This window comes from Pelodiscus sinensis, chromosome 9 (genome assembly GCF_049634645.1).
Source record: "Pelodiscus sinensis isolate JC-2024 chromosome 9, ASM4963464v1, whole genome shotgun sequence".
NCBI lineage: Eukaryota > Metazoa > Chordata > Testudines > Trionychidae > Pelodiscus > Pelodiscus sinensis.
The window spans coordinates 55,480-76,497 of NC_134719.1; the positions used below are offsets into that span (position 1 = coordinate 55,480).

At 71.6% G+C, this 21,018-nt stretch overlaps 2 protein-coding genes across 8 annotated transcripts in view; one reads left to right on the forward strand and one right to left on the reverse strand.

Annotated features, from left to right (window-relative positions):
- Positions 1 to 265: 265 nt before the first annotated feature.
- On the forward strand, positions 266 to 13,890 carry CCDC24 (coiled-coil domain containing 24). 5 transcript variants are annotated; one of them, XM_075935800.1, is made up of 9 exons: positions 266 to 368; positions 1,430 to 1,590; positions 1,836 to 2,020; positions 6,100 to 6,219; positions 6,835 to 6,918; positions 8,715 to 8,769; positions 11,373 to 11,442; positions 11,715 to 11,832; positions 13,127 to 13,890. In XM_075935800.1, the coding sequence occupies exons 1-9, from the start codon at positions 272 to 274 to the stop codon at positions 13,479 to 13,481; spliced, it is 1,245 nt and encodes a 414-aa protein (XP_075791915.1). In that variant the 5' UTR covers positions 266 to 271; the 3' UTR covers positions 13,482 to 13,890. The 5 variants fall into 5 exon arrangements, with proteins under 5 accessions (XP_075791915.1, XP_075791911.1, XP_075791912.1 ...); XM_075935796.1 differs by lacking the exon at positions 266 to 368 and adding an exon at positions 1,105 to 1,208 and having other exon boundaries at positions 1,836 to 2,016; XM_075935797.1 differs by lacking the exons at positions 266 to 368; positions 8,715 to 8,769 and adding an exon at positions 1,105 to 1,208.
- A 1,000-nt stretch (positions 13,891 to 14,890) lies between these two features.
- Positions 14,891 to 21,018, reverse strand: part of SLC6A9 (solute carrier family 6 member 9) — a 52,410-nt gene continuing 46,282 nt past the window's right edge. For all 3 annotated transcript variants that reach the window (XM_075935793.1, XM_075935794.1, XM_075935795.1), the window contains exons 11-14: positions 20,682 to 20,781; positions 18,225 to 18,325; positions 17,216 to 17,386; positions 14,891 to 16,573 (exon numbers count right to left, since the gene is read on the reverse strand). In XM_075935793.1, coding sequence (XP_075791908.1) covers positions 16,376 to 16,573; positions 17,216 to 17,386; positions 18,225 to 18,325; positions 20,682 to 20,781 — 570 coding nt within the window. In that variant the 3' untranslated portion in view covers positions 14,891 to 16,375. The remainder of the gene's footprint in view (positions 16,574 to 17,215; positions 17,387 to 18,224; positions 18,326 to 20,681; positions 20,782 to 21,018) is intronic.

Sequence of the window (21,018 nt, forward strand, 5' to 3'; positions counted from 1 at the left end):
CTCACCCCCCTGCCCCCCGCGCCTGCCCCCGGGCCCCTCACCCTCCCCTGCCCCCCAGCGCCTGCCCCCGAGCCCCTCACCCCCCTGCCCCCCAGCGCCTGCCCCCGGGCCCCTCACCCCCCTGCCCCCCAGCGCCTGCCCCCTGCAGCCCCCCTCCGGCCCCCCGCGCCCCCGTCTCTTCCAGTCTCGCCTTGGCAAGGGGGGGCCCACCGGCGTTTTCTGGCCGTTTCCCCTTTAAAGGGGCCGAGCTGGCGGGGGGCGGGACCTCGCTATGGAGACGAGGAGTTTACCCTGGCAACGGGGGGCGGGGCGCCGAGCGCCAGGCTGGAAGGGGCGGAGCCGGCCCCTGCTTGGGCTCTGCGGGTTCGGTGCGCGGGGGAGGGGCCGTGGGGTGGACGTGCTGGGGGAGGGGCGGAGGGGGCCGTGGGGTGGACGTGCTGGGGGAGGGGCGGAGGGGGCCGTGGGGTGGATGTGTCGGCAGAGGGGCCGTGGGGTGGACGTGCTGGGGGAGGGGCGGAGGGGGCAGTGGGGTGGACGTGTCGGCAGAGGGGCCGTGGGGTGGGCGTGCTGGGGGAGGGGCGGAGGGGGCAGTGGGGTGGATGTGTTGGCAGAGGGGCCGTGGGGTGGATGTGCTGGGGGAGGGGCGGAGGGGGCCGTGGGGTGGATGTGTCGGCAGAGGGGCTGTGGGGTGGACGTGCTGGGGGAGGGGCGGAGGGGGCCGTGGGGTGGATGTGTCGGCAGAGGGGCCGTGGGGTGGACGTGCTGGGGGAGGGGCGGAGGGGGCCGTGGGGTGGATGTGTTGGCAGAGGGGCCGTGGGGTGGACGTGCTGGGGGAGGGGCGGAGGGGGCCGTGGGGTGGATGTGTTGGCAGAGGGGCCGTGGGGTGGACGTGCTGGGGGAGGGGCGGAGGGGGCCGTGGGGTGGATGTGTTGGCAGAGGGGCCGTGGGGTGGATGTGCTGGGGGGTGGGCGGAGGGGGCCGTGGGGTGGATGTGTTGGCAGAGGGGCTGTGGGGTGGACGTGCTGGGGGAGGGGCGGAGGGGGCCGTGGGGTGGATGTGTTGGCAGAGGGGCCGTGGGGTGGATGTGCTGGGGGGTGGGCGGAGGGGGCCGTGGGGTGGATGTGTCGGCAGAGGGGCTGTGGGGTGGACGTGCTGGGGGAGGGGCGGAGGGGGCCGTGGGGTGGATGTGTCGGCAGAGGGGCCGTGGGGTGGACGTGCTGGGGGAGGGGCGGAGGGGGCCGTGGGGTGGATGTGTCGGCAGAGGGGCTGTGGGGTGGACGTGCTGGGGGAGGGGCGGAGGGGGCCGTGGGGTGGATGTGTCGGCAGAGGGGCTGTGGGGTGGACGTGCTGGGGACTGTGGGGGCTGGAGCTCAGCCTGAGGATGGGGTGCCCCCGCCGTGCCCGCCTGACCTCCCCTCTCCCCCAGCAGCGGGCGCTGCCCCCATGCTCCCTGCCCCCGGCGGCACCGGGCAGCCCCTGCCCCCCCTGTGGAGCCTGGTGGAGGAGCAGGTGGGGCCCAGCGAGCGGCACGAGGTGAGGAGCATCCTGGGGGCAGAGCTGGTGGAGCGCAGCTTGGAGCTACATGTGGAGGTGAGGCCCCGCCCCCACCCCTACCCCACCTGAGGAGGCCCCGCCCCCACACCTGCCCCACTGGGGCTGGGGGGGCCGGCGTGGGGTGGGGGTGCACACAGGGGGTCCCCATTCCTGGTGCAGACAGGCACAGGGGCCAGAAGAGCTGGAGGCGCTTCCCCCCCCCCCCCCCGCGGATCCCTGCGCAGTGCCGTGGGGCTGGGGGCTGCGTTCCCAGCTAACACCTCTCCTGCCCCACATCCTAGGTGGCGACCCTGGCGGAGCTGTGGCAGGAGGCACGCTCGGCTTGTGCCAGGCTGGATTGGTGCCCCCCGCAGGGGGACGGGGCCTGGGCTCTCCTGACGGCCCCCCCACACCTCAAGGAGCTGGTGAGACGGGAGCTCCGGCTGCTGCTGCTCGGCCTCCAGCAGAAGGCGTCCGAGGAGGGCAGGTACCCGGGCGGGCGCTGAGCCGCGTGGCCCACCCAGCCCTGGCGCGGTCTGGGAGGGGTCTGCAGTGTGCCGGCCCTGCTCAGCCCAAGCCAGCCGCACTGTGGGGAACCCCTGGGCTCTGATTCCTTCCTGTAGCCTCCCCCCAGGCCTGTGTCTCTGGGCTCAGCTTCCCTGCAGTGGCACTGGAAGGGAAACCGAGGCACACAAACGCTTAATGGAAATGCTGCAGAACCTTTCCCTTTCTCAGACTCCTGCAATGTATGTCGGTGGGGGGGGGGGGGGGGGGGGGCTTGTCTCTGCTCAGCACCCAGAAATGGAACCCATCTCCCCCCACCAGCCTGCCTGGGTCCCCCGCCCTTCCTGGTAGTACTGTGTGTGGGGAGCTGCCCCCCCCATGAGACCTGCATGGCCCAGTGGGCATGGGGGGGCACTTTGGGATGAGGGCATCCCGCACTGTCCCCAGTACCGTGGGCAGGGAGCCGAGGACCCTGCCTAAATCCGGGTGTGCAGCTGGTTCTTGCCCCCAGCTGGAATTCTGGGAGTGGTGGTGTGTGGAGCGCTGGGCCCGGCCGGTCCGCGTGGCTGCGCTCGCTGCTGGCCATGCCGTGGGGCGCTGGGCCCGGCCGGTCCGCGTGGCTGCGCTCGTGGCTGGCCATGCCGTGGGGTGCTGGGCCTGGCCGGTCCGCGTGGCTGCACTCGTGGCTGGCCATGCCGTGGGGTGCTGGGCCCGGCCGGTCCGCGTGGCTGCGCTCGCTGCTGGCCATGCCGTGGGGCGCTGGGCCCGGCCGGTCCGCGTGGCTGCGCTCGTGGCTGGCCATGCCGTGGGGTGCTGGGCCTGGCCGGTCCGCGTGGCTGCGCTCGTGGCTGGCCATGCCGTGGGGTGCTGGGCCCGGCTGGTCCGCGTGGCTGCGCTCGCTGCTGGCCATGCCGTGGGGCGCTGGGCCCGGCCGGTCCGCGTGGCTGCGCTCGTGGCTGGCCATGCCGTGGGGCGCTGGGCCCGGCCGGTCCGCGTGGCTGCGCTCGTGGCTGGCCATGCCGTGGGGTGCTGGGCCTGGCCGGTCCGCGTGGCTGCGCTCGTGGCTGGCCCTGCGTGGGGCACTGGGCCCGGCCGGTCCGCATTGCTGCGCTTGCTGCTGGCCCTGCGTGGGGCGCTGGGCCCGGCCGGTCTGCGTGGCTGCGCTCGTGGCTGGCCCTGCGTGGGGCACTGGGCCTGGCCGGTCCGCGTGGCTGCGCTTGCTGCTGGCCCTGCGTGGGGCGCTGGGCCCGGCCGGTCTGCGTGGCTGCGCTCGTGGCTGGCCCTGCGTGGGGCACTGGGCCTGGCCGGTCCGCGTGGCTGCGCTTGCTGCTGGCCCTGCGTGGGGTGCTGGGCCCGGCCGGTCCGCGTGGCTGCGCTCGTGGCTGGCCATGCCGTGGGGCGCTGGGCCCGGCCGGTCCGCGTGGCTGCGCTCGTGGCTGGCCATGCCGTGGGGCGCTGGGCCCGGCCGGTCCGCGTGGCTGCGCTCGTGGCTGGCCCTGCGTGGGGCACTGGGCCTGGCCGGTCCGCGTGGCTGCGCTTGCTGCTGGCCCTGCGTGGGGTGCTGGGCCCGGCCGGTCCGCGTGGCTGCGCTCGTGGCTGGCCATGCCGTGGGGCGCTGGGCCCGGCCGGTCCGCGTGGCTGCGCTCGTGGCTGGCCATGCCGTGGGGCGCTGGGCCCGGCCGGTCCGCGTGGCTGCGCTCGTGGCTGGCCATGCCGTGGGGCGCTGGGCCCGGCCGGTCCGCGTGGCTGCGCTCGCTGCTGGCCATGCCGTGGGGCGCTGGGCCCGGCTGGTCCGCGTGGCTGCGCTCGCGGCTGGCCATGCCGTGGGGTGCTGGGCCCGGCCGGTCCGCGTGGCTGCGCTCGTGGCTGGCCATGCCATGGGGTGCTGGGCCCGGCCGGTCCGCGTGGCTGCGCTCGTGGCTGGCCCTGCGTGGGGCACTGGGCCCGGCCGGTCTGCATTGCTGCGCTTGCTGCTGGCCCTGCGTGGGGCGCTGGGCCCGGCCGGTCTGCGTGGCTGCGCTCGTGGCTGGCCCTGCGTGGGGCACTGGGCCCGGCCGGTCCGCGTGGCTGCGCTTGCTGCTGGCCCTGCGTGGGGTGCTGGGCCTGGCCGGTCCGCATTGCTGCGCTCGCTGCTGGCCCTGCGTGGGGCACTGGGCCCGGCCAGTCTGCGTGGCTGCGCTCGTGGCTGGCCATGCCGTGGGGCACTGAGCCCGGCCGGTCCGCATTGCTGCGCTTGCTGCTGGCCCTGCGTGGCGCGCTGGGCCCGGCCGGTCCGCATTGCTGCGCTTGCTGCTGGCCCTGCGTGGGGTGCTGGGCCTGGCCGGTCCGCATTGCTGCGCTCGCTGCTGGCCCTGTGTGGGGCACTGGGCCCGGCCAGTCTGCGTGGCTGCGCTCGTGGCTGGCCATGCCGTGGGGCGCTGAGCCCGGCCGGTCCGCATTGCTGCGCTTGCTGCTGGCCCTGCGTGGGGCGCTGGGCCCGGCCGGTCCGCATTGCTGCGCTCGCTGCTGGCCCTGCGTGGGGCGCTGGGCCCGGCCGGTCCGCATTGCTGCGCTCGCTGCTGGCCCTGCGTGGGGCACTGGGCCCGGCCGGTCTGCGTGGCTGCGCTCGTGGCTGGCCATGCTGTGGGGCGCTGAGCCCAGCCGGTCCACGTGGCTGCGCTCATGGCTGGCCGTGCCGTGGGGTGCTGGGCCTGGCTGGTCTGCATTGCTGCGCTCGCTGCTGGCCCTGCGTGGGGCACTGGGCCCGTCCGGTCTGCGTGGCTGCGCTCGTGGCTGGCCATGCCGTGGGGCGCTGAGCCCGGCCGGTCCGCGTGGCTGCGCTCGTGGCTGGCCGTGCCGTGGGGCGCTGAGCCCGGCCGGTCCGCGTGGCTGCGCTCGTGGCTGGCCCTGCGTGGGGAGCTGGGCCTGGCCAGTCCGCATTGCTGCGTTCGTGGCTGGCCGTACCGTGGGGCACTGAGCCCGGCCGGTCTGTGTGGCTGCGTTTGTGGCTGGCCGTGCCATGGGGTGCTGAGCCCGGCCGGTCCGCGTGGCTGCGCTCGTGGCTGGCCGTACCGTGGGGCGCTGAGCCCAGCCGGCCCGCGTGGCTGCGTTCGTGGCTGGCCCTGCGTGGGGAGCTGAGCCCGGCCGGCCTGCGTGGCTGCGTTCGTGGCTGGCCCTGCCGTGGGGAGCTGAGCCCGGCCGGCCTGCGTGGCTGCGCTCGTGGCTGGCCGTGCCGTGGGGAGCTGAGCCCGGCCGGCCTGCGTGGCTGCGCTCGTGGCTGGCCGTACCGTGGGGCGCTGAGCCCAGCTGGCCCGCGTGGCTGCATTCGTGGCTGGCCCTGCGTGGGGAGCTGAGCCCGGCCGGCCCGCGTGGCTGCGCTCGTGGCTGGCCGTGCCGTGGGGTGCTGAGCCCGGCCGGCCTGCGTGGCTGCGCTCGTGGCTGGCCGTGCCGTGGGGCGCTGAGCCCGGCCGGCCTGCGTGGCTGCGCTCATGGCTGGCCGTGCCGTGGGGCGCTGAGCCCGGCCGGCCCGCGTGGCTGCGTTCGTGGCTGGCCCTGCGTGGGGAGCTGAGCCCGGCCGGCCCGCGTGGCTGCACTCGTGGCTGGCTGTATCTCTCTGCCTGGGGCCAGGGATCCGAAGTTCCTTCCTTCTCTGTGCCAGCCCAGCAGCACTTGGCAGGGCCTTAGCCAGCTGGGCACCTGGGCAGCCCCTCCCCCGGCAGTGCAGGATGCAGCTTGGGCCGGCTGAGGGTCACGTGCAGGGAGCCCGCAGCTGAGCGAGGTGCCCGGGAACACGCTGGGCACTGGGGACCCCACCAGGCAGCAGGACGCCTGGTCCTTCCCATTGCCACCGGCTCTCTGTGCCCATCTGTCAGCCTGAGCAGCTCTGGACCCTCTGCCCTGGGCATCACCTGGCTGGAGCCCGGGTCCCTGCTCAGGGGCACCCCAATGCCCGCCTCGTACGCCAGCTCTTCATGCCGCCTGGGCCTGCTCCTTAGGCACCAGAGCCCCCCCCCATGGGCTCCTTAGCCCAGCCCCCCAGGGCCCGGCCCAGGGCAGGGGGCTCATGCCATGTCTCTGCCACAGGGACACAGCCGGGGCCATTGCCAAGTACAGCCCCCACGTGGTCAGCTTCGCCTTGGGGCCGAGCGCTGGAGGGGAGCCGGCGGGACAGGATGGAGGCCTGTCTGGCACCACCAGCCCCAGGTGGGTCTGTGCCCGGGCACGGTGCCCGCTGCTTCTGCCCCTCTGCTCGTCAGCCAGCCATGGGCCTGTCACTGGTATCTGGGCCCTCCTGCGCCTCTGTCCTGGACCTGGGGCACTGGGCAGCGCTCCTGGGGGGTGGGGGCCGGCTAGTGTGTGCTGGATCCTGGCTCCTGCATCGCAGCCCCCTGGCGCTGGGCACCCCTCCGTCCCCGCATGCCCCTGCCCCGCCGTGCATGGTACGCCACGTCCAGACAGCTGCGCTGCACCAGAATGCTCAGAAAAGGGTGCCCGAGATTCGGCACTCTGCTGTCTGGCTCCGCCAGCTCCCCTCCCCCAGCTCCTGGTGCTCTGGCGATAGTGGGAGTGTGGGTCCCCCCCCCAACACACACGCTGCTTCCCCCAGGCCCTGCCATCCCCTTCCTGGCCCCCGGCCCTGCCCACTCACTAGCAACCTCTGCCAGGCCCAGGTCTGTGGGCCTGTGGAACTCCCCGCCTCAGGATAGGCAGACAAGCCTGCGCTGTCAGCCAGGCTCCCATAGGGGGTGCTGCTCCCTTCCCTACCTCCCTCCCATCTGGGCATGGCCCCTGGCAAGCCCTGTCTCTGCTCTGCCCCAGCCCAGCCAGCCTCGTCCACCACTTGGAGCCCCTCAAGGACAAGCTGAGCGTCTCCCGCATCCATCAGGCTCGGGCCCAGCTCCGGTAAGTGAGCCAGGGACTGGCAGAGCCTCCGCCCAGCCCAGCCCAGCCCCGGTGCAGGACTCCAGGGGGCTTCTCGGGCTCAGAGTGCTGCTCACGGCCGCGTCTCTGCCCCTCTGCTCCCAGGAACCCACCCAGCTCCCCTCAGGGCACCCTGGCAAGTGAGGGTCCTGGTAGAGCTGGGGGGAGGGACTGGGGCTGCAGGGCAGCAGTGGGGGGCACCGGCAGGGCTGGGGGAGCCCAGGGTAGGGGGACAGCAGTGGGGGAGCCTAGGGTGGGGGCAATAGTGGGGGGCACAGGCAGGGCTGGGGGATCCCAGGGTGCGGGGGCAGCAGTGGGGGAGCCTATGGTGGGGGGGCAATAGTGGGGGGCACCCGCAGGGTGGGGGGAGCCCAGGGTGGGGGGGCAGGAGCTGCGGGGTGGGAGTGAAGGGCATCGGCAGGGGCTATGGGGCAGGAGTGAGGGGCACTGGCTGGGCTGGGGGAGCCCAGGGTGGGGGGGCAGCAGTGGGGGGCACCGGCAGGGCTGGGGGAGCCCAGGGTGGGGGGGCAGCAGTGGGGGGCACTGGCAGGGCTGGGGGAGCCCAGGGTGGGGGGGCAGGAGCTGCGGGGTGGGAGTGAAGGGCATCGGCAGGGGCTATGGGGCAGGAGTGAGGGGCACTGGCTGGGCTGGGGGAGCCCAGGGTGGGGGGGCAGCAGTGGGGGGCACCGGCAGGGCTGGGGGAGCCCAGGGTGGGGGGGCAGCAGTGGGGGGCACTGGCAGGGCTGGGGGAGCCCAGGGTGGGGGGGCAGGAGCTGTGGGGTGGGAGTGAAGGGCATCGGCAGGGGCTATGGGGCAGGAGTGAGGGGCACTGGCTGGGCTGGGGGATCCCAGGGTGCGGGGGCAGCAGTGGGGGAGCCTAGGGTGGGGGCAATAGTGGGGGGCACCGGCAGGGCTGGGGGATCCCAGGGTGTGGGGGCAGCAGTGGGGGAGCCTATGGTGGGGGGGCAATAGTGGGGGGCACCGGCAGGGCTGGGGGATCCCAGGGTGCGGGGGCAGCAGTGGGGGAGCCTAGGGTGGGGGCAATAGTGGGGGGCACCGGCAGGGCTGGGGGATCCCAGGGTGTGGGGGCAGCAGTGGGGGAGCCTATGGTGGGGGGGCAATAGTGGGGGGCACCGGCAGGGCTGGGGGAGCCCAGGGTGGGGGGGCAGGAGCTGCGGGGTGGGAGTGAAGGGCATCGGCAGGGGCTATGGGGCAGGAGTGAGGGGCACTGGCAGGGCTGGGGGAGCCCAGGGTGGGGGGGCAGGAGCTGTGGGGTGGGAGTGAAGGGCATCGGCAGGGGCTATGGGGCAGGAGTGAGGGGCACTGGCTGGGCTGGGGGAGCCCAGGGTGGGGGGGGCAGCAGTGGGGGGCACCGGCAGGGCTGGGGGAGCCCAGGGTGGGGGGGCAGCAGTGGGGGGCACTGGCAGGGCTGGGGGAGCCCAGGGTGGGGGGGCAGGAGCTGTGGGGTGGGAGTGAAGGGCATCGGCAGGGGCTATGGGGCAGGAGTGAGGGGCACTGGCAGGGCTGGGGGAGCCCAGGGTGGGGGGGCAGGAGCTGTGGGGTGGGAGTGAAGGGCATCGGCAGGGGCTATGGGGCAGGAGTGAGGGGCACTGGCTGGGCTGGGGCCCCTGGGAAGCGGGTTCACTCTGGCCCCTGGTGAGAGAGGAGCTGGGAGGGGCACATGCCCAAGCGCGGGGGGGGGGGGGGGTGCCCAGGACCCTTGACCTGGCCCCCTCGTTCCCATGCCCCTGGTGCCCCCTAACCCCCCCTTCTGCCAGGGCCCTGCTGGAGGAAGAGTGCCAGGCCCTGGAGAGACACGTCTGCCACCTGCAGGTAGGGCCCTGAGCTGCGGCGCCCCTCGGAGCCACCTGCCCCGGCCCTGCCAACAGAGCCCCACAGGGCCGGGGGGGGGGGGGCCCTCCCGCCCCGGTGCAGGCGGCAGCTGGGGAGATGCTCCAGGCAGGGGCTGGGGAGAAGCCAGACGTGCAGCTCCCGGCCCCTCCCCAGCAGCGCAGGCTCCCGGGACCCGTGGGTGGGAGGGTCTGGGGCTGGCCCCACAGCAGGGTGCTCACAGGGGCCATCGCGGCCCCCTTGTGGTTGGCTGGCTGAGCTGGTGCCCGCAGGTCTCCGGCACTGGCTGCACTAAGGGGGGGCGCTGCAGGAGAGCTGTCCTGGGGGGCTGCGGGATGCCTGGGGTCGGGGCGGCCCAGTCCCGGGCAGCCACCCCCGCCCCCCCGCCCATGTCAGCTCTCAGAGCAAGATCTGCAGGAGGGATTGGGGGGCAGCATGGGCAAGTGGGTAGAGCTTGGGGCAGGAACAATGTTTTGAACCTGGACTCCTGGGTCCCATTCCTGGCCCTGGGCGGGGAGTGGGCACTAGTGGTTAGAGCGGGGGGGGTGAGGGGGAACCAGGACTCCTGGGTCCTATTCCTGGCCCTGGGCGGGGAGTGGGCACTAGTGGTTAGAGCGGGGGGGTGAGGGGGAACCAGGACTCCTGGGTCCTATTCCTGGCCCTGGGCGGGGAGTGGGCACTAGTGGTTAGAGCGGGGGGGGTGAGAGGGGGAACCAGGACTCCTGGGTCCCATTCCTGGCCCTGGGCGGGGAGTGGGCACTAGTGGTTAGAGCGGGGGGGTGAGGGGGAACCAGGACTCCTGGGTCCCATTCCTGGCCCTGGGCGGGGAGTGGGCACTAGTGGTTAGAGCGGGGGGGGTGAGGGGGAACCAGGACTCCTGGGTCCTATTCCTGGCCCTGGGCTGGGAGTGGGCACTAGTGGTTAGAGCGGGGGGGTGAGGGGGAACCAGGACTCCTGGGTCCTATTCCTGGCCCTGGGCTGGGAGTGGGCACTAGTGGTTAGAGCGGGGGGGTGAGGGGGAACCAGGACTCCTGGGTCCCATTCCTGGCCCTGGGCGGGGAGTGGGCACTAGTGGTTAGAGCGGGGGGGTGAGGGGGAACCAGGACTCCTGGGTCCCATTCCTGGCCCTGGGCGGGGAGTGGGCACTAGTGGTTAGAGCGGGGGGGGGGGAGAGGGGGAACCAGGACTCCTGGGTCCCATTCCTGGCCCTGGGCGGGGAGTGGGCACTAGTGGTTAGAGCGGGGGGGGTGAGGGGGAACCAGGACTCCTGGGTCCTATTCCTGGCCCTGGGCAGGGAGTGGGCACTAGTGGTTAGAGCGGGGGGGGAGAGGGGGAACCAGGACTCCTGGGTCCCATTCCTGGCCCTGGGCGGGGAGTGGGCACTAGTGGTTAGAGCGGGGGGGTGAGGGGGAACCAGGACTCCTGGGTCCCATTCCTGGCCCTGGGCGGGGAGTGGGCACTAGTGGTTAGAGCGGGGGGGGGGGAGAGGGGGAACCAGGACTCCTGGGTCCCATTCCTGGCCCTGGGCGGGGAGTGGGCACTAGTGGTTAGAGCGGGGGGGTGAGGGGGAACCAGGACTCCTGGATCCCATTCCTGGCCCTGGGCGGGGAGTGGGCACTAGTGGTTAGAGCGGGGGGGGAGAGGGGGAACCAGGACTCCTGGGTCCTATTCCTGGCCCTGGGCGGGGAGTGGGCACTAGTGGTTAGAGCGGGGGGGGAGAGGGGGAACCAGGACTCCTGGGTCCTATTCCTGGCCCTGGGCGGGGAGTGGGCACTAGTGGTTAGAGCGGGGGGGTGAGGGGGAACCAGGACTCCTGGGTCCTATTCCTGGCCCTGGGCGGGGAGTGGGCACTAGTGGTTAGAGCGGGGGGGTGAGGGGGAACCAGGACTCCTGGGTCCTATTCCTGGCCCTGGGCGGGGAGTGGGCACTAGTGGTTAGAGCGGGGGGGTGAGGGGGAACCAGGACTCCTGGGTCCTATTCCTGGCCCTGGGCGGGGAGTGGGCACTAGTGGTTAGAGCGGGGGGGTGAGGGGGAACCAGGACTCCTGGGTCCCATTCCTGGCCCTGGGCGGGGAGTGGGCACTAGTGGTAAAGCGGGGGGGGGTGAGGGGGAACCAGGACTCCTGGGTCCTATTCCTGGCCCTGGGCGGGGAGTGGGCACTAGTGGTTAGAGCGGGGGGGTGAGGGGGAACCAGGACTCCTGGGTCCTATTCCTGGCCCTGGGCGGGGAGTGGGCACTAGTGGTTAGAGCGGGGGGGGGTGAGGGGGAACCAGGACTCCTGGGTCCCATTCCTGGCCCTGGGCGGGGAGTGGGCACTAGTGGTTAGAGCGGGGGGGTGAGGGGGAACCAGGACTCCTGGCTTCTCTGGCTCTGGGCGGGGGTGGCGAGCCCAGCGTATGTGGGGAAATGCTTCACCAGCCTTTTCCGGGCAGTGCTGCAGCAGGGGCCAGGGCCAGCCCCCTGGAGGAACGTGCTGCAGGCAGTCCCGGGCGTGGGGCGGGAGAGACCCTACAACAACAAAGGTGCCTCTCTGCAGGCCAGGGGCAGTGGGCCAGGCTGGGCTCTGAATCTCTGCCTCTCCCCAGCGCTGCCTGGAGGAGGAACACGGAGCCACCACGGGGCCCATGCAGCCGGCGCAGGAGCCAACCATGGCTGGTAAGGGGCCCACCCTCCTCCTGGGGGGCCTTGCGGGGAGTGCCCAGCCTGCCTGCCCTGGTCAGGCTGCCGGGCCATGTCCCCAGCCTGGAGATGCAGCTGGCTCTGGGGAGGGACGTGCGTGCGGCAGCCAGGAGCCAGCTGTGCTAGTGGCTCTGAGGAAGAGGAGCCGCAGGCCGGCAGAGCTCCTCCTTGCTCAGTGCCCTGCAGGGCTGCACCCCAGTGGGTGGGGGGCAGGTCAGGCCTCTCAGCAGCCCCTCCCCTGTGCACAGAGCTGCAGGAGCAGAGGCGAGCCATGGAGCGGGACCTGCAGCAGGGCCAGTCTGAGCCCGGGCCTGGCTTCTGCCCAGGGGACCAGCGCCCTGGGCCTGCACCCCCCTGGCAGCCCAGGTAAGCCCCTTCAGGAGGGCTGGCCCATGGGGAGCCCTGACTCTCAGCCCGTTCAAGCCCCTCAGGTCTGGCATTGAGGGGGCACCAGAGATGGGGGGTCACTGTCAGGGCTGTAGATCCTAGGGGTAGTGGGCAGGAATAGGGGGCCGGCTGGGACCCCAGGGGCAGTGGGTGGGAGTGGGGGGGGGCGGCTGGGATCCCGGGGGGCAGCGGGTGGGAGTGGGGGGCAGGCTGAGCCCCCAGGACAGAGGGCGGGAGTAGGGGGCCAGCTGGGACCTCGGGGGGCGGAGGGTGGGAGTAAGAGGCAGGCTAGGACCCTGGGGCAGAGGGTGGGAGTAGGGGGCTGGCTGGGATCCCGGGGGGCAGCGGGCAGGAGTGGGTGGGACAGGCTGGGATCCTGGGGGGCAGCGAGCAGGAGTGGGGGGGGCAGGCTGAGACCCTGGGGGGCAGAGGGCGGGAGTGGGGGGCTGGCTGGGACCCTGGGGCAGCGGGTGGGAGCGGGGGGGCAGGCTGGGACCCTGGGGGGCAGAGGGGGGGCTGGCTGGGACCCTGGAGGGCAGAGGGCGGGAGCGGGGGGCACGCTGGGACCCTGGGGCAGCGGGTGGGAGCAGGGGGGCTGGCTAGGACCCCGGGGGGCAGAGGGCGGGAGTGGGGGGGGCAGGCTGGGACCCTGGGGGGCAGCGAGTGGGAGCGGGTGGGCAGGCTGGGAACCTAGGACAGAGGGTGGGAGTGGGGGGCTGGCTGGGACCCTGGGGGGCAGAGGGTGGGAGTGGGGGGCAGGCTGGGACCCCGGGGGGCAGAGGGTGGGAGTGGGGGGCTGGCTGGGAACCTGGGGGGCAGCGGGTGGGAGTGGGGGGCTGGCTGGGACCCTGGGGGGCAGAGGGTGGGAGTGGGGGGCTGGCTGGGAACCCGGGGTGCAGCGGGTGGGAGTGGGGGGCTGGCTGGGACCCCGGGGGGCAGAGGGTGGAAGTGAGGGGCTGGCTGGGAACCTGGGGGCAGCAGGTGGGAGTGGGGGGCTGGCTGGGAACCCGGGGGGCAGCAGGTGGGAGTGGGGGGCTGGCTGGGACCCCGGGGGGCAGAGGGTGGAAGTGGGGGGCTGGCTGGGAACCTGGGGGGCAGCGGGTGGGGCATGGCCGTGGTGCGTGCAGGGGGCCCGTTGCTGGGCTCTGCAGGCTGGCGGGCGCTTAGGGGTGGGGCATGGCCGGATCCTGCTCCCAGGGCTTTTCCCGGGCTGGGCTGTGGGGTGGGCGTCCCGGCCGTGCCCTGCTAACTGCCCTGTCTCCTGGCTCTGCAGCTGCCCCGAGGGCTTGGGGAGCCCTGCACCGGCCAGCGTCTGCCCCGGCCTGGCACCCACTTGGTCCCGGCTGGGGCCGGCACCGTCAGCCCCAGGCAGCGCCACGGGCCCAGTGCCCCCCTCTCTGGGCAGCCTGGCCAGGGGGCGCCGGGGCTGGGCCAGTGGGCAAGGACAGACAGACGGCAGTGCTGAGTGCCAGGACCGGGGCGCAGCACCGCGGGGAGCCGGGGCCCCTCCTGCCGGCCCGGCCTGCAGCCTGGCCTTCCTCCCCTCGCCTCCCACGGAGCAGCGCCCGCCGCCACGCCCCATCTCCTGCCGCCGCCTGAGGCTGCTGGGCTGCCAGGCGCCTGGCTAGGGCAGGACAGTCGGGCATGGGGGGTCCCCCACTCTAGCTCCAGTTCCTTCCAGTTGGCTCCTGCCCTCCTGGAGGGCCCGGCCCCTTTCCCTGGCATCAGCTCCCTGCACCTGGTACTGGGCAGCGCCCCCTCCTGGCTGCCCCCTGCGTGGGCAGGGCGGGCAGCTGCCTACCCACTGGCACCTTGCGGTGCTCCTGCCTCTGGGCAGATGGGCCGCCGGGGGGCAGGTGCTGGGTCTCCCAACCCCAGGCTGGCTTGGGGGCCTGGGCTGTGGGGCTGGGACCGGCTGTGGAGGACCCCGCTGCGCCAGGGCGGGCAGTGCCAGGGGCCCCGCTCGCTCCCCCCAGAAACGCAGCCAGCACGCGGACGCAGGAATAGAAATTTCATTAAACTCTATCAGACGTGAAACCTCGACGCCGGGCGTGGCCCGGGCCCAGCTCCGTAGTGCTAATATCCGAGGGGCGAGGGCGGGGCACAGGATCCATGCAGGAAGTAGTGCAGCGCTGTCGGCGTGGGGCCGGGCGTGGCGCCCGGGGAGAGGTGCCCTCTGGGCTCCACAGGCCCCCCCGTGGCACCTTCCCCAGCCGTGCATCCGTGGCTTTGCTGCCCGTGGCCCCTGCCCAAGCCCCACCAAACGCCTTCCCCGTGGCCTGAGCCACCCCAGGGCGCCACGTGCCCCCTGCCCGCCTCAGGCACGGCAGGGCGACCGGCGGGGGCAGGGACCGGGCCCAGTGCCTGCCTGAGCCAACCCCAACGCGGGGGGCAGCTTCCTGGGGGGCTGTGGACAGGGAGCCACCCGCCATTAATACTTGTCTGAGGCAGAGAGACGTGCCTGTCGGGGGCAGGGAGTTCCCCCCCCCCCCCCCCCGCGCCCAGGGGCTCCAGGGGCCTCATGTGTCTCCATAGCAACAGGCTGGGGCACTGCCCCGCCCCCAGCTGCCTGCTCCCCACCTGCATGGGGCCTGGGGCGAGCCCAGCAACGCCCGTCTGCCACCCTGCCAGCACATGTGGGGCAGGGCCTGACCCTCCACCCCCCTGCTGGGGCCTGCCCTGGCTGGCGGCTGGCACTGGGACCCGGCCCCACTGCTGCTTCTGCAGGGCACTGCACTAGGCACACGCTGAGCCCAGCCCAGCCCCGTGCCACCAGGCAACGTGTGTGTGTGTGTGTGTGTGTGTGTGCGCACAGCGCGTGCGCATGGGCCATGCGTGGCTGCACATGTGCGGTGGGAAGAGTGTGTCTGTGCATGTGTCAGGGGAGCAGCACATGTAGCATCTCTGTGCATGTGTCGTGGCAGCAGCGGTGGGGCCATGCGTGTGCTATGTGTGCACTGTGGCAGCAGTGCATGTGACATGCATGTAACAGGGGAACCGTGCGCGTACCGTTTGTGCTGTGGCAGCAGTGGTGGCAGCAGTGCATGTCACATGTCTGTGTGCCATGTCTGTGCATGTACCATAGCAGCACTGCGTGTGCTGTGGCCACATGTATGCCATGTGTGTAACACGGGCACAATGCGTGTAACATGGCGCTCTGTGTGTGTGTGTGTATACCATGCATGTGCCATGGCAGCAGTACGTGCCATGTGTGTGCCGTGGCAGCAGTGCGCGGACCATGCGTGTAACATGGGAGCAGTGCTTGTGCCAATGCGTGTGCCGTGGCAGCAGTGCGTGTAACATGGGAGCAGTGCTTGTGCCATGCGTGTGCCGTGGCAGCAGTGCATGGACCATGCATGTAACATGGGAGCAGTGCTTGTGCCATGCGTGTGCCGTGGCAGCAGTGCATGGACCATGCATGTAACATGGGAGCAGTGCTTGTGCCATGTGTGTGCCGTGGCAGCAGTGCGCGGACCATGCGTGTAACATGGAGCAGTGCTTGTGCCATGCGTGTCGTGGCAGCAGTGCGTGTGCCATGCGTGTAACACGGGAGGAGTGCGTGGACCAGGCGTGTTGTGGCAGTGCGTGTGCCATGCGTGTACCATGGCAGCAGTGCTTGTGGGCGTGAGCTGTGGCAAAGGGGAGCCCCCCCCCGTCCTGCCCTACAGCCCCTCTGCTCTCCAGTTCTGAGTGCGCGGGGGCAGCTGCCAGGGGCGCCGGCTGGCCAGGGTGCCACCCTAGGGCTTGGCCATACCTGGGGCAGGTGTACGCTTTCTGCCAGGCACGCTCGTGCCCAATGTGGGGCTGCCCCCTGCCTGCCCCAGACACGGCCCTGGCTCTGACCCTCTGCACAACTGTGCCCCCCCCAGCAGCAGCTCCCTCCCCCTTTGGCCAGCCGGGTGGGGAAGGCCCGGGGGGGGGGGGGGGGCAGAGGAAAGGGCTGGACTACTCTGATCCAGTTCCTGCCGTCCAGCCCCCACGGCACCTGACAGACCCACCCCCCCCCTCCACCCCTGCAGGCTCTTGGCTTTGCCTCCAGCCCCACTGACTCTGTGCTGCTGCCCCACTGCAATGGGGCTCGATTCCTCCTGGCGGCCACTCCTGGGCCCCATCTGTGCGGCCTGTGGGGGTTGCCTGGGCCCCTTGGGCCACATGGCAGCTCGCCCCCCCCCCCCCACCGGGCCACTTGGGCCCTGGCATTGCTCTACCCCCGTCACACACTGGGCAAAGCTGCCCCCCGGCTCCTGCCGCTCTGCCCAGGTCCGCACGCCCTCCACGGTGCCTTCAGCCCTTGCCGAGTGGCGCCACCGGGGGCAGGCTGGGGCCTGGCAGCCGCTCCCCTCCTGCCGGCTGCGGGGCCCATACTGTAAACATGAGGGTCACACACCGGGGGAGGGGCGGGGGCGGGGACACACAGACAGGGACCCCCGGTGGCACCCGGTGCAGCCTGGCTCCCCCAGCAGGGGGCACTGTGGTGTGGCACCGGGCAGGGTGGGTGGGGGGCGCAGGGGTGGGCGCCGGGTCACAGTCTGGAGTCCTGGCTGTGGGCTGAGCCGTTGCTGCCCTGCACGGGGAGGGCGAGGTCCTCGCTCCGCAGCTTCTCGGGGTTCAGCGGCTGCACCTCCAGGCGGGCCGTGGGGGCCGGGGCGTAGGGCCCGGTCCGGTGCTCGGCCAGCGCCGGGCCCCAGTCCTGGCTGGGCTTGGTGGCGTTTTTCAAACGCTAGAGAGAGGGAGAAGGGGTGTTAGCTCCGCCACGGGCCATGGCCCTGTGCCCCCAGGCCACCAGCCACCCGCAGCCCTCGGGTTGGCCACCTCTGCCCCACACCGACCCCAAGCGGAGGGCAGCCGGACACTCGGCCAGGCCTGAGGGGCCCAGGGAAGGAGGCGCCAAGTCAACCCGCCAGCCCCCACGACCCCCCTAGGCAGGGCTACGTCTGCACCGGCGGGTTCCAGTAACGCGTGGGAAGAGAGGGCGTCCTGCGCGAGAGCTACGCTCGCGTCTAACACGTGTGCGCTCTCGTGCGCAAGAGTGGGGCCAGCGGAGCTTTCTTGCACAGAAGAGCGTCCACACCGCCATGGGTGCTCTTGTGCAAAAGCACGTGGACGTGGTCTTGTGCAAAAGTTCTTGCACAAGAACCCGCCAGTGTAGACATAGCCCAGGAGTCCTGGCTCCCAGCCCCCACTCTACCCATTAGATCCCGCTGCCCTCCCCTACCCCCCCGGAGCTGAGGCCAGAGCACAGGAGGCCTGGCTCCCAGCCCCCAGGGCAGGTTCAACCCCTGCCGGGGCACAGCTTGGGGGGTCTTTGCTGGCCAGGGCCCAGAGCCCGCCCCACAGCAGCAGTGGGGCCTAGAGCCCCCACCTGGAGCAGCGAGTCGCCCTCGGCGCGGCAGAGCCGGTAGGCGGCGTACACCGGGATGCAGAGCACAGAGGACAGCGCCATGAGGAACCCGATGCCGATGGCCCAGGGCGGGTAGACGTAGGTGTTGTAGGAGATGGGCTGGTACTGGATGACCGTGAACACCAGGATGAACTGGGGGGCACAGAAGCGGGAGTGGGGCTCAGCTGGGCCCCCCAGGCCTGCCCATGCCCCCCCTGCTGGGGGCTGACTCATGGGCCCCAAACCTACCTGCTCCACATTCTGCTAGCCCCCCCGGCCACAGCCAGCCCCCAGCCATGCCTGCTCCCTCCAGCTGGACCCCCCACCCCAAGGGGGCTGAGGCATCCCAGCCCTGACTCCTGTGTCCCCATCACGTCTGTGCTGGGCTGTGTCCGGGGGGAGCAATAAACCCCCCACCCCTTCTACTGCTGGCAGAGTCTGTTCTGGCTGCTATGGGGGTGCAGGATCGGGGGGCCCGACGCGCCGTCACGGGGGGTGCAGGATCGGGGGGCCCCGACGCGCCGTCACGGGGGGTGCAGGATCGGGGGGCCCGACGCGCCGTCACGGGGGGTGCAGGATCGGGGGGCCCGACGCGCCGTCACGGGGGGTGCAGGATCGGGGGGCCCGACGCGCCGTCACACTCCCTCCGAGAAGCAGGAGCAGGGCTGGCGGCGTCCTGAGGCTACAGCCAAGCAAACCTTCACCCCTGCCCCCGTCCCCACGGGCTGGCACGCCCCTGCCCCCGCCCCCAACGGGCTAGCACGCCCCTGCCCCTCCCGCCCCCAACGGGCTGGCACGCCCCTGCCCCTCCCGCCCCCAACGGGCTAGCACGCCCCTGCCCCTCCCGCCCCCAATGGGCTGGCACGCCCCTGCCCCTCCCGCCCCCAACGGGCTAGCACGCCCCTGCCCCTCCCGCCCCCCACGGGCTGGCACGCCCCCGCCCCCACCCCCGCCCCCACGGGCTGGCACCCGAGCCGGGCTGCGCGCTTACGAAGATGATGGCGGGCGAGAAGAATCTCCAGCAGATCTGGAAGAAGAGGGGGGGCGGGAAGCCCAGCATCATCTCAATGTCCCTGAAGTAGTTCCGATGCCCTGGGGGCGCAGGCAGGGTGTCACTTGGGCAGCCCCCCCAGCGCGGGGGGGGGTCAATGTCCCTGGGCGCATCCACCCCTCCCCCCGGGGGACCTGGAGCCAGGCAGGGAACAGCCACGCCCAGCCCTCACGTTGTGCCAGGCCGGCACCCAGGGCTGCTGCCTCCCTCACGCGTGGCCAGCTGCTGCAGCCTCAGCCCCCACCTTACAGTGTCCCCGGCCTGCCCCTGCCCTCACCAGTACCCGGGGGGGGGGGGGCTCAGGCGTCACCCCACAGGGACCAAATGGAAACAGAACCCAGGCATCCTGGGCGCCCAGCTCCCCTCCTTTCCCCCCGCTTTAACCACTAGACCCTGCTCCCCTAGCCGGGCCAGAACCCAAGCGTCCTGGGCACCCAACCCCCATTGCTGTAACCACTAGACCCTGCTCCCTCAGCCGGGCCAGAACCCGAGCGTCCTGGGCACCCAACCCCCATTGCTGTAACCACTAGACCCTGCTCCCTCAGCCGGGCCAGAACCCGAGCGTCCTGGGCACCCAACCCCCATTGCTTTAACCACTAGACCCTGCTCCCCTAGCCGGGCCAGAACACGAGCGTCCTGGGCACCCAACCACCATTGCTGTAACCACTAGACCCTGCTCCCTCAGCCGGGCCAGAACCCGAGCGTCCTGGGCACCCAACCCCCATTGCTTTAACCACTAGACCCTGCTCCCCTAGCCGGGCCAGAACCCGAGCGTCCTGGGCACCCAACCCCCCATTGCTGTAACCACTAGACCCTGCTCCCTCAGCCGGGCCAGAACCCGCGCGTCCTGGGCACCCAACCCCCATTGCTGTAACCACTAGACCCTGCTCCCTCAGCCGGGCCAGAACCCGAGCGTCCTGGGCACCCAACCCCCATTGCTGTAACCACTAGACCCTGCTCCCTCAGCCGGGCCAGAACCCGAGCGTCCTGGGCACCCAACCCCCATTGCTGTAACCACTAGACCCTGCTCCCTCAGCCGGGCCAGAACCCGAGCGTCCTGGGCACCCAACCCCCATTGCTTTAACCACTAGACCCTGCTCCCCTAGCCGGGCCAGAACACGAGCGTCCTGGGCACCCAACCCCCATTGCTGTAACCACTAGACCCTGCTCCCTCAGCCGGGCCAGAACCCGAGCGTCCTGGGCACCCAACCCCCATTGCTTTAACCACTAGAGCCTGCTCCCCTAGCCGGGCCAGAACACGAGCGTCCTGGGCACCCAACCCCCATTGCTGTAACCACTAGACCCTGCTCCCTCAGCCGGGCCAGAACCCGCGCGTCCTGGGCACCCAACCCCCATTGCTGTAACCACTAGACCCTGCTCCCTCAGCCGGGCCAGAACCCGAGCGTCCTGGGCACCCAACCCCCATTGCTGTAACCACTAGACCCTGCTCCCTCAGCCGGGCCAGAACCCGAGCGTCCTGGGCACCCAACCCCCATTGCTTTAACCACTAGAGCCTGCTCCCCTAGCCGGGCCAGAACACGAGCGTCCTGGGCACCCAACCCCCATTGCTGTAACCACTAGACCCTGCTCCCTCAGCCGGGCCAGAACCCGAGCGTCCTGGGCACCCAACCCCCATTGCTTTAACCACTAGACCCTGCTCCCCTAGCCGGGCCAGAACCCGAGCGTCCTGGGCACCCAACCCCCCATTGCTGTAACCACTAGACCCTGCTCCCTCAGCCGGGCCAGAACCCGAGCGTCCTGGGCACCCAACCCCCATTGCTTTAACCACTAGACCCTGCTCCCCTAGCCGGGCCAGAACCCGAGCGTCCTGGGCACCCAACCCCCCATTGCTGTAACCACTAGACCCTGCTCCCTCAGCCGGGCCAGAACCCGCGCGTCCTGGGCACCCAACCCCCATTGCTGTAACCACTAGACCCTGCTCCCTCAGCCGGGCCAGAACCCGAGCGTCCTGGGCACCCAACCCCCATTGCTGTAACCACTAGACCCTGCTCCCTCAGCCGGGCCAGAACCCGAGCGTCCTGGGCACCCAACCCCCATTGCTGTAACCACTAGACCCTGCTCCCTCAGCCGGGCCAGAACCCGAGCGTCCTGGGCACCCAACCCCCATTGCTGTAACCACTAGACCCTGCTCCCTCAGCCGGGCCAGAACCCGAGCGTCCTGGGCACCCAACCCCCATTGCTTTAACCACTAGACCCTGCTCCCTCAGCCAGGCCAGAACCCGCGCATCCTGGCGCCCTCTCCCCGCTGTGGGCCAGCCCATCCGAGCGCAGCCTGTTCCTGCTGGCGCTGGGGTCTGCACAAGCTGGGTTCCCATTGGCTCCTGGCAGGCCAGGTACCCCACCTGTGGCACGGTTGCCATGGCGCTGGGGACCTACCGTAGATGTACATGATGGAGACGCACATGATGCAGGAGATGACGACCAGGGAGAAGCTGGCAGCGTAATTGTCCATCAGCAGGAGCCAGTATATCCCGGCCTGGGGAGAGCAGGGGTCAGAGCGGGACAGCCTGGGCACCACCAGCCCTGCCTGGCACTGCCCTCCTTCCTGGCCTTGGCATGGCCGCCTGGCACTGGGGCCTGGCACCGCCATCCCTGTCTGGCAGGCTCCCTGTGAGCAGAGCGCTGGGGCGGGCACCAGGAGAGATTCAACCGCCGCCCAGCAGATTGGCAGCACACCCACAGCCCACAGCCTGTGTCTCCTGTGGTCCACGTC